Genomic DNA, 11,319 nt, shown 5'->3' with positions numbered 1-11,319 from the left:
CGTGCCTATTGTTTGTACAGATGAACGTGGTACCTTCAGGCGTTTGGAAATTTAATGAACCAGACTTGCGGGGGTCTACAGTTCTTTTTCTGAGGTCTTGGCTGATTTCTTTTGATTCGTCAAGCAACGAGGCACTGAGTTTGAAGGTAGGCCTTGAAATACATCCACAGGTTCACCTCCAATTGACTCAAATTATGTCAATTAGCCTATCAGAAGCTTCTAAAGCCGTGACATAATTTTCAGGAATTTTCCAAGCTGTTTAAAGGTACAGTCAACTTAGTGTATGTAAACGTCTGACCCACTGGAATTGTGATAAGTGAATTAATCTGCAAACAATTGTAGGAAAAATGACTTGTGTCCTGCACAAAATAGACGTCCTTACTGACTTGCCAAAACTATAGTTTGTTAACAGGACATTTGTGGAGTGGTTGAAAAACGAGTTTTAATGACTCTAACCTAAGTGTATGTAAACTACATTCAAGCCCTTTTCTAGAGCTGTACTGTGTAAGGCCTCAGATCTGTCTGGTACATAGTAGACGCTCTACCAGCCCTTCTCTAGAGCTGTACTGTGTAAGGCCTCAGCTCTGTCTGGTACATAGTAGACGTTCTACCAGCCCTTCTCTAGAGCTGTACTGTGTAAGGCCTCAGCTCTGTCTGGTACATAGTAGACGCTCTACCAGCCCTTTTCTAGAGCTGTACTCTGTAAGGCCTCAGCTCTGTCTGGTACATAGTAGACGCTCTACCAGCCCTTCTCTAGAGCTGTACTGTGTAAGGCCTCAGCTCTGTCTGGTACATAGTAGACGCTCTACCAGCCCTTCTCTAGAGCTGCACTGTGTAAGGCCTCAGATCTGTCTGGTACATAGTAGACGTTCTACCAGCCCTTCTCTAGAGCTGTACTGTGTAAGGCCTCAGCTCTGTCTGGTACATAGTAGACGCTCTACCAGCCCTTCTCTAGAGCTGTACTGTGTAAGGCCTCAGCTCTGTCTGGTACATAGTAGACGTTCTACCAGCCCTTCTCTAGAGCTGTACTGTGTAAGGCCTCAGCTCTGTCTGGTACATAGTAGACGTTCTACCCGCCCTTCTCTAGAGCTGTACTGTGTAAGGCCTCAGCTCTGTCTGGTACATAGTAGACGCTCTACCAGCCCTTCTCTAGAGCTGTACTGTGTAAGGCCTCAGATCTGGTACATAGTAGACGCTCTACCAGCCCTTCTCTAGAGCTGTACTGTGTAAGGCCTCAGCTCTGTCTGGTACATAGTAGACGCTCTACCAGCCCTTCTCTAGAGCTGTACTGTGTAAGGCCTCAGCTCTGGTACATAGTAGACGCTCTACCAGCCCTTCTCTAGAGCTGCACTGTGTAAGGCCTCAGCTCTGTCTGGTACATAGTAGACGTTCTACCAGCCCTTCTCTAGAGCTGTACTGTGTAAGGCCTCAGCTCTGTCTGGTACATAGTAGACGATCTACCAGCCCTTCTCTAGAGCTGTACTGTGTAAGGCCTCAGCTCTGTCTGGTACATAGTAGACGTTCTACCAGCCCTTCTCTAGAGCTGTACTGTGTAAGGCCTCAGCTCTGTCTGGTACATAGTAGACGCTCTACCAGCCCTTCTCTAGAGCTGTACTGTGTAAGGCCTCAGCTCTGGTACATAGTAGACGTTCTACCAGCCCTTCTCTAGAGCTGTACTGTGTAAGGCCTCAGCTCTGTCTGGTACATAGTAGACGCTCTACCAGCCCTTCTCTAGAGCTGTACTGTGTAAGGCCTCAGATCTGGTACATAGTAGACGTTCTACCAGCCCTTCTCTAGAGCTGCACTGTGTAAGGCCTCAGATCTGGTACATAGTAGACGCTCTACCAGCCCTTCTCTAGAGCTGTACTGTGTAAGGCCTCAGATCTGTCTGGTACATAGTAGACACTCTACCAGCCCTTCTCTAGAGCTGTACTGTGTAAGGCCTCAGATCTGTCTGGTACATAGTAGACGATCTACCAGCCCTTCTCTAGAGCTGTACTGTGTAAGGCCTCAGATCTGTCTGGTACATAGTAGACGCTCTACCAGCCCTTCTCTAGAGCTGTACTGTGTAAGGCCTCAGCTCTGTCTGGTACATAGTAGACGTCTACCAGCCCTTCTCTAGAGCTGCACTGTGTAAGGCCTCAGTCTGTCTGGTACATCCGGAAACCACTCTAGGAACCCTTCTCTGAAGCTTTGGTTTGGTGCTGAACTTAGTGTGTCTTGTTCTCTGAGCTGTACTGTTAAATGACTCAGCTCTTTGTGAAGTTGAGTTTGTTCTCTAGTGGTGTCTTGCACTGAGCTCTGTCTGGATTTTGTGAATTTACTTCTCTTGTCTCATCATGCACTGTGGAAGGAGCCAGGTAGCTTTTAGTGGTACATAGTGACTCATCGATCTGTCAGCCCTTCTCTAGAGTGTACTGTGTAAGCCTCAGCTCTGTCTGTACATAGTAGACTGTTACCAGTTCTCTAGAGCTGACTGATCTGTTATAGTTCTGGTACATATGACTCATCGAGCTGTTCTCTAGAGCTGTGTAGTGTGACTCATCGGTCTGTTATAGTTCTAGTAGTGTGAATCATCGATCTGTTATAGCTTACTGTAGTAAGGCCTCATCGCTCTGTTATAGTTCTGTAGTGCTCTATCAGCCCTTCTCTAGTTCTGTACTGTGACTCATCTGATCTGTTATAGTTCTACCAGCCTTCTCTAGAGCTGTACTCTGGCCTCAGCTCTGTCTATAGTTCTTCTAGTATGACCTTCTCTAGAGCTGTACTGTTATAGGCCTCAGCTCTGTCTGACATAGTAGATCTGTCAGCCCTTCTTATAGTTCTGTAGTATGGCCTCAGCTCTGTCTGGTACATAGTTAGACGCTCTACCAGCCCTTCTCTAGAGCTGTCTGTGTATGACCTCAGCTCTGATCTGTACATAGTAGACGCTCTATAGTTCTGTAGTATGACTGTCGATCTGTTAAGGCCTAGTTCTGTAGTATGACTTCTACCAGCCCTTCTCTATAGTTCTGTAGTATGACTCATCTGGTCTGTTATAGTTCTACCAGCCCTTCATCGATCTGTCACTGTTATAGCTCTGTCTGTATGACTCAGTAGACGATCTACCAGCCCTTCTCTAGAGTTCTGTGTATGACTCAGCTCTGTCTAGTTCTGTAGTATGACTCATCAGCCCTGTTATAGTTCTGTAGTATGACCTCAGCTCTGTTACATAGTTCTGTAGTAGACCTTCATCTAGATCTGTCACTGTGTAAGGCCTCAGCTCTGTAGTATGACTCTATCGCCCTTCTCTGTGCACTGTTATAGTTCAGGTCTGTCTGACATAGTAGACGATCTACCAGCCCTGTTAGAGCTTCTGTGTAGGACTCAGGATCTGTTATGGTTCTATAGTATGACTCTATCGATTCTGTTATAGTTCTGTAGTATGACCTCAGATCTGGTACTGTAGTATGACTCCAGCCCTGTCTCTAGTTCTGTACTGTATGACCTCATCTGTTATAGTTCATAGTATGACGATCTACCAGCCCTGTTATAGTTCTGTAGTATGACTCAGCTCTGTTACATAGTTCTGTAGTAGACCCTTCTCTAGAGCTGTCTGTTATCAGCTCTGGTACATAGTATGACTCATCAGCCCTTGTCATAGTTCTGTAGTATGACTCATCGATCTGTACATAGTTCTCTACCATGACCTCATCGATCTGTTATAGTTCTGGTACATATGACTCATCGACAATCTACCAGCCCTTCTCAGAGCTGTACTGTTCTGTAAGGCCTCAGCTCTGTCTGTTACATAGTAGACTCATCGATCTGTTATAGTTCTCTAGATGACTCATCGTCTGTTATCAGTCTGTCTGGTATAGTATGACTCATCGCCCTCTGTTATAGTTCTGTGTATGACTCATCGTCTGTCATAGTTCTGTAGTAGACTTCTCTCGATCTGTTATAGTTCTGTAGTATGACTCTACCAGCCCTGTTAGAGTTATGTAGTATGACTCATCGATCTGGAACTTATGAAGTTATGTTTGTATGACTCATCGTCTGTTATAGTTCTGTGGTATGACTCATCGAGTTTGTTATGAAGTGGTGTCTTGCACTGAGTGGATGACTTGTAAATCTGTACTTAGTTTGTCTCATCATGACTCATCCAGATCTTTCATAGTTCTGTACTATGACTCATCGATCTGTCAACTGTTACAGTTCTGTAGTATGACTCATCGACCTGTTATAGTTCTGTAGTATGACTCATCGATCTGTCAACTGTTATATAGTTCTGTATAGTTCTGTATGACTCATCGATCTGGTATAGTTCTGTAGTATGACTCATCGATCTGTTATAGTTCTGTAGTATGACTCATCGATCTGTTATAGTTCTATAGTATGACTCATCGATCTGTTATAGTTCTGTAGTATGACTCATCGATCTGTCATAGTTCTGTAGTATGACTCATCGATCTGTTATAGTTCTGTAGTATGACTCATCGATCTGTTATAGTTCTGTAGTATGACTCATCGATCTGTCATAGTTCTGTAGTATGACTCATCGATCTGTCAACTGTTATAGTTCTGTAGTATGACTCATCGATCTGGTATAGTTCTGTAGTATGACTCATCGATCTGTTATAGTTCTGTAGTATGACTCATCGATCTGTCATCTGTTATAGTTCTGTAGTATGACTCATCGATCTGTCATCGATCTGTTATAGTTCTGTAGTATGACTCATCGATCTGTTATAGTTCTGTAGTATGACTCATCGATCTGTTATAGTTCTGTAGTATGACTCATCGATCTGTCATCTGTTATAGTTCTGTAGTATGACTCATCGATCTGTCAACTGTAGTATACTCATCGATCTGTCATATAGTTCTGTAGTATGACTCATCGATCTGTAAATCATCGTAATGTAAATGACTCATCGATCTGTTATAGTTCTGTAGTATGACTCATCGATCTGTCAACTGTTATAGTTCTATAGTATGACTCATCGATCTGTTATAGTTCTGTAGTATGACTCATCGATCTGTCAACTGTTATAGTTCTATAGTATGACTCATCGATCTGTCATCTGTTATAGTTCTGTAGTATGACTCATCGATCTGTTAACTGTTATAGTTCTGTAGTATGACTCATCGATCTGTTATAGTTCTGTAGTATGACTCATCGATCTGTTATAGTTCTGTAGTATGACTCATCGATCTGTTATAGTTCTGTAGTATGACTCATCGATCTGTCATCTGTTATAGTTCTGTAGTATGACTCATCTGTCAACTGTTATAGTTCTGTAGTATGACTCATCGATCTGTCATCTGTTATAGTTCTGTAGTATGACTCATCGATCTGTTATAGTTCTGTAGTATGACTCATCGATCTGTTATCAGTTCTGTCAGTATGACTCATCATCGTTCAAGTGTCTGTTATAGTTCTGTAGTATGACTCATCGATCTGTTTCTAACTGTTTCATAGTTCTGTCTCCGGGTGTGACTCATCGATCTGTCTCCGGGTAGTTCTGTAGTATGACTCATCGATCTGTTTTCTATAGTTCTATAGTATGACTCTGATCTGTTATAGTTCTGTAGTTCATGACTCATCGATCTGTCATAGTTCTGTAGTATCTGTCTCCAGTGTCGTTCTGTTAGGTTCAGTAGTGTCTGTCTCTAGGTGTTTTCTACAGCCGTAGGTTCAGTAGTGTCTGTCTCCAGGTGTTTTCTACAGCCGTAGGTTCAGTAGTGTCTGTCTCAGGTGTTTTCTCAGCCGTAGGTTCAGTAGTGTCTGTCTCCAGTGTTTTCTACAGCCGTCTGTTCAGTAGTGTCTGTCTCAGGTGTTTTCTACAGCCGTCTGTTCATAGTGTCTGTCTCCAGGTGTTTTCTACAGCCGTAGGTTCAGTAGTGTCTGTCTCCAGGTGTTTTCTACAGCCGTAGGTTCAGTAGTGTCTGTCTCCAGGTGTTTTCTACAGCCGTATCTTCAGTAGTGTCTGTCTCCAGGTGTTTTCTACAGCCGATCTGTTCATAGTGTCTGTCTCAGGTGTTTTCTACAGCCGTGGTTCAGTAGTGTCTGTCTCAGGTGTTTATCAAGCCGTAGGTTCAGTGTGTCTGTCTCCAGGTGTTTTCTACAGCTAGGTTCAGTGTCTGTCTCTAGGTGTTTTCTACAGCCGTAGGTTCAGTAGTGTCTGTCTCCAGGTGTTTTCTACAGCCGTAGGTTCAGTAGTGTCTGTCTCTAGGTGTTTTCTACAGCCGTAGGTTCAGTAGTGTCTGTCTCCAGGTGTTTTCTACAGCCGTAGGTTCAGTAGTGTCTGTCTCCAGGTGTTTTCTACAGCCGTAGGTTCAGTAGTGTCTGTCTCCAGGTGTTTTCTACAGCCGTAGGTTCAGTAGTGTCTGTCTCAGGTGTTTTCTACAGCCGTAGGTTCAGTAGTGTCTGTCTCCAGGTGTTTTCTACAGCCGTAGGTTCAGTAGTGTCTGTCTCTAGGTGTTTCCTACAGCCGTAGGTTCAGTAGTGTCTGTCTCAGGTGTTTTCTACAGCCGTAGGTTCAGTAGTGTCTGTCTCCAGGTGTTTTCTACAGCCGTAGGTTCAGTAGTGTCTGTCTCTAGGTGTTTTCTACAGCCGTAGGTTCAGTAGTGTCTGTCTCAGGTGTTTTCTACAGCCGTAGGTTCAGTAGTGTCTGTCTCCAGGTGTTTTCTACAGCCGTAGGTTCTGTAGTGTCTGTCTCCAGGTGTTTTCTACAGCCGTAGGTTCAGTAGTGTCTGTCTCCAGGTGTTTTCTACAGCCGTAGGTTCAGTAGTGTCTGTCTCCAGGTGTTTTCTACAGCCGTAGGTTCAGTAGTGTCTGTCTCTAGGTGTTTTCTACAGCCGTAGGTTCAGTAGTGTCTGTCTCCAGGTGTTTTCTACAGCCGTAGGTTCAGTAGTGTCTGTCTCCAGGTGTTTTCTACAGCCGTAGGTTCAGTAGTGTCTGTCTCCAGGTGTTTTCTACAGCCGTGTTTTCTGGCCGTACGTTCAGTACATGGACATATTTGTGTCTGCCTGTCTGCCTGTCTGCCTGTCTGCCTGTCTGTCAGTCTGTCCGTCTGGCCGGCCCGCCTGGAATATTCCATCACTCCAGACAGAACAATATGTTTGGTTACATTTGAGCATGTGAAGATTCCTGGGCACAGTGAAGTCCACTTCTCCCTCGTTCCACAGTGAAGGGTACCTTAGAAGGATACAGGCGGTTTGGTTGCATAGCAGTAGAGAGACACTGTTCTGTCTGCTTACTTTGCTGCTCTGAGTAGTCTTTTAATGAAGCTTTCTGTGATATGCAAACAACCAAACATACGCTTTTGGGTCCTTTTTCTTCTTCCTGTGTCATGTAGGATGTGCATCTCTAATTTCTCTGTACAGCCGTCAACATACAGCTAACCTCTTGTTCTTTCTGTTAGCTGTTAATCATCGTGGTCTTCAGTACTGGTGGACATCTTCCTCTCCTTTTCTCAGCTTCTGTTTCCCCTCTCTCTCTCTCTCTCTTCCAGCTGTTACTATAGTAACCACCAGTCATGGGGAAGCAGAACAGCAAACTCCGCCCTGAGGTGATGCAGGATCTGCTGGAGAGCACGGACTTCACAGAGCATGAGATCCAGGAGTGGTACAAGGGCTTCCTGAGAGACTGCCCCAGCGGGAACCTCTCCATGGAGGAGTTTAAGAAGATCTACGGTAACTTCTTCCCTTACGGAGACGCCTCCAAGTTCGCAGAGCACGTCTTCCGCACCTTCGACGCAAACGGGGACGGCACCATAGACTTCCGGGAGTTCATCATCGCTCTGAGCGTCACGTCGCGGGGCAAGCTGGAGCAGAAACTGAAGTGGGCCTTCAGCATGTACGACCTGGACGGGAACGGATACATCAGCAAGTCTGAGATGCTGGAGATCGTACAGGTGAGGCGGGAACAGAGAGCTGGGATTTGTAGTTCTGGTGTGAGTTATAGGTCTGAGATGATACAGGTGAGGCAGGAACAGAGAGCTGGGATTTGTAGTTCTGGTGTGAGTTATAGGTCTGAGATGATACAGGTGAGGCGGGAACAGCTGGGATTTGTAGTTCTGGTGTGAGTTATTTGTAGGTACTGTGGGATGCAGTTCTGACTGGACAGGAACAGACACATGAGGGTCTGAGGTCTGAGTTGGTGGAGATGAGACAGGAACAGACACATGAGGTCTGAGATGATGAGGTAGACAGGAACAGAGAGAGGTGAGACAGGAACAGACAGACATGAGGAGGTCTGAGATGATAGAGGTGAGACAGGAACAGACACAGGAACAGACACATGAGACAGACAGGAACAGACATGAGGTCACAGGAGGTCTGAGATGAGGTAGAGGTGAGACAGGAACAGACACATGAGGAGGTCTGAGATGATAGAGGTGAGACAGGAACAGACACATGAGGTCTGAGATGAGACAGGAACAGACACATGAGGAGGTCTGAGATGGTAGAGACAGGAACAGACACATGAGTCTGAGATGATAGAGGTGAGACAGGAACAGACACTGAGATGAGGAACAGACACATGAGGTCTGAGATGGTAGAGGTGAGACAGGAACAGACACATGAGGAGGTCTGAGATGGTAGAGGTGAGACAGGAACAGACACATGAGGAGGTCTGAGATGGTAGAGGTGAGACAGGAACAGACACATGAGGAGGTCTGAGATGGTAGAGGTGAGACAGGAACAGACACATGAGGAGGTCTGAGATGGTAGAGGTGAGACAGGAACAGACACATGAGGAGGTCTGAGATGGTAGAGGTGAGACAGGAACAGACACATGAGGAGGTCTGAGATGGTAGAGGTGAGACAGGAACAGACACATGAGGAGGTCTGAGATGGTAGAGGTGAGACAGGAACAGACACATGAGGAAGGTCTGAGATCTGAGACAGGAACAGACACATGAGGAGGTCTGAGATGGTAGAGGTGAGACAGGAACAGACACATGAGGAGGTCTGAGATGAGAGGTGGACAGGAACAGACACATGAGGAGGTCTGAGATGGTAGAGGTGAGACAGGAACAGACACATGAGGTCTGAGATGGTAGAGGTGAGACAGGAACAGACACATGAGGTCTGAGATGGTAGAGGTGAGACAGGAACAGACACATGAGGAGGTCTGAGATGGTAGAGGTGAGACAGGAACAGACACATGAGGAGGTCTGAGATGATAGAGGTGAGACAGGAACAGACACATGAGGTCTGAGATGGTAGAGGTGAGACAGGAACAGACACATGAGGTCTGAGATGATAGAGGTGAGACAGGAACAGACACATGAGGTCTGAGATGGTAGAGGTGAGACAGGAACAGACACATGAGGTCTGAGATGATAGAGGTGAGACAGGAACAGACACATGAGGTCTGAGATGGTACAGGAACAGACACATGAGGAGGTCTGAGGAATGAGACAGGACAGGAATGTCCTCAGTAGTGTGTACCAACTGGTTGTCCTCTGTAGTGTGTACCAACTGGTTGTCCTCAGTAGTGTGTACCAACTGGTTGTCCTCTGTAGTGTGTACCAACTGGTTGTCCTCTGTAGTAGTAGTGTGTACCAACTGGTTGTCCTCTGTAGCGTGTACCAACTGGTTGTCCTCTGTAGTGTTTACCAACTGGTTGTCCTCAGTTGTCCTCTGTAGTGTGTACCAACTGGTTGTCCTCTGTAGTGTGTACCAACTGGTTGTCCTCTGTAGTGTGTACCAACTGGTTGTCCTCAGTAGTGTGTACCAACTGGTTGTCCTCTGTAGTTGGTCCTCTGTAGTGTGTACCAACTGGTTGTCCTCTGTAGTGTGTACCAACTGGTTGTCCTCTGTAGTGTGTACCAACTGGTTGTCCTCTGTAGTGTGTACCAACTGGTTGTCCTCTGTAGTGTGTACCAACTGGTTGTCCTCTGTAGTGTGTACCAACTGGTTGTCCTCTGTAGTGTGTACCAACTGGTTGTCCTCTGTAGTGTGTACCAACTGGTTGTCCTCTGTAGTGTGTACCAACTGGTTGTCCTCAGTAGTGTGTACCAACTGGTTGTCCTCAGTAGTGTGTACCAACTGGTTGTCCTCAGTAGTGTGTACCAACTGGTTGTCCTCAGTAGTGTGTACCAACTGGTTGTCCTCTGTAGTGTGTACCAACTGGTTGTCCTCTGTAGTGTGTACCAACTGGTTGTCCTCAGTAGTGTGTACCAACTAGACTACAGTCCCAGACCAGTCCTAGGTGCCGTCACACAGTCCCAGACCAGTCCTAGCTGCTGGCAGACAGTCCCAGACCAATCCCAGACCAGTCCCAGACCAGTCCTAGCTTCCAGTCCCAGACCAGTCCCAGACCAGTCCCAGACAGTCCCAGACCAGTCCTAGCTCCCAGTCCCAGACCAGTCCTAGACCAGTCCCAGCTCCCAGTCCCAGACCAGTCCTAGCTTCCAGTCCCAGACCAGTCCCAGACCAGTCCCAGACCAGTCCTAGCTCCCAGTCCCAGACCAGTCCCAGCTCCCAGTCCCAGACCAGTCCTCGCTGCTGGCAGACAGTCCCAGACCAGTCCTCGCTGCTTGCAGACAGTCCCAGACCAGTCCTCGCTGCTTGCAGACAGTCCCAGACCAGTCCTATCTGCTGGCAGACAGTCCCAGACCAGTCCCAGACCAGTCCCAGACCAGTCCCAGACCAGTCCTCAGATAGTCCCATCTGCTGGCAGACAGTCCCAGACCAGTCCAAACCATATTCTGCAGGCAGACAGTCCCAGACCAGTCTGAATAGCTCCCAGCCCACTGGCAGACAGTCCCCAGACCCATATTCCTCCAATAGAACCTTCCAGACCATATTCCTCCAATAGAACCTTCCAGACCATATTCCTCCAATAGAACCTTCCAGACCATATTCCTCCAATAGAACCTTCCAGACCATATTCCTCCAATAGAACCTTCCAGACCATATTCCTCCAATAGAACCTTCCAGACCATATTCCTCAATAGAACCTTCCAGACCATATTCCTCCAATAGAACCTTCCAGACCATATTCCTGCTGCAAAGTGGAACATTTCCTCCAATAGAACCTTCATTTCCTCCAATAGAACCTTAGACCATATTGTTCCAGACATATTCCTCCAATAGAACCTTCCAGACCATATTCCTCCAAATTCCAAACCATATTCCTCAATAGAACCTTCCAGACCGTGCTGCAAAGTGGAACATTTAGCTTCATTGTTATTTGAAACATTATACTGAACAAATATATTATCGCTCCATATTTTCTGGGATTTCAGCTCATGAGACATGGGACCAACATTTTACATGTTGTGTTTATATTTTGTTCAGGGTATAAGATGGTGTCTGTGTGTT

At 46.3% G+C, this 11,319-nt stretch overlaps 1 protein-coding gene and 2 long non-coding RNA genes across 11 annotated transcripts; all 3 read left to right on the top strand.

Moving 5' to 3' along the window:
- The first annotated feature begins 5,844 nt into the window (after window positions 1-5,844).
- Window positions 5,845-6,960, top strand: LOC127923364 (uncharacterized). 9 transcript variants are annotated; one of them, XR_008114234.1, is made up of 5 exons: window positions 5,845-5,938; window positions 6,175-6,357; window positions 6,398-6,479; window positions 6,520-6,601; window positions 6,683-6,960. It is a non-coding gene; the product is annotated as an uncharacterized LOC127923364 (long non-coding RNA). The 9 variants fall into 9 exon arrangements; XR_008114232.1 differs by having other exon boundaries at window positions 5,846-5,938; window positions 6,134-6,357; window positions 6,398-6,438; XR_008114233.1 differs by having other exon boundaries at window positions 5,846-5,938; window positions 6,134-6,357; window positions 6,724-6,960.
- A 512-nt stretch (window positions 6,961-7,472) lies between these two features.
- LOC127923363 (neurocalcin-delta A-like) lies at window positions 7,473-8,179 on the top strand. The gene is made up of 2 exons (XM_052507367.1): window positions 7,473-7,964; window positions 8,081-8,179. The coding sequence occupies exons 1-2, from the start codon at window positions 7,521-7,523 to the stop codon at window positions 8,177-8,179; spliced, it is 543 nt and encodes a 180-aa protein (XP_052363327.1). The 5' UTR covers window positions 7,473-7,520.
- A 343-nt stretch (window positions 8,180-8,522) lies between these two features.
- Window positions 8,523-9,309, top strand: LOC127923366 (uncharacterized). The gene is made up of 3 exons (XR_008114240.1): window positions 8,523-8,849; window positions 9,013-9,119; window positions 9,243-9,309. It is a non-coding gene; the product is annotated as an uncharacterized LOC127923366 (long non-coding RNA).
- Window positions 9,310-11,319: the final 2,010 nt, after the last annotated feature.

This window comes from Oncorhynchus keta, unplaced genomic scaffold, assembly GCF_023373465.1.
Source record: "Oncorhynchus keta strain PuntledgeMale-10-30-2019 unplaced genomic scaffold, Oket_V2 Un_contig_29421_pilon_pilon, whole genome shotgun sequence".
NCBI lineage: Eukaryota > Metazoa > Chordata > Actinopteri > Salmoniformes > Salmonidae > Oncorhynchus > Oncorhynchus keta.
This window is presented reverse-complemented; position numbering and strand designations above follow the sequence as displayed.

Coding starts and splice junctions, on each gene's coding strand:
- LOC127923363 (XM_052507367.1), top strand. CDS start 7,521: ATGGGGAAGCAGAACAGCAAACTCCGCCCTGAGGTGATGCAGGATCTG. Junction 7,965..8,080: donor ATAGGTCTGAGATGATACAG/GTGAGGCAGGAA, acceptor AGTTATTTGTAG/GTACTGTGGGATGCAGTTCT.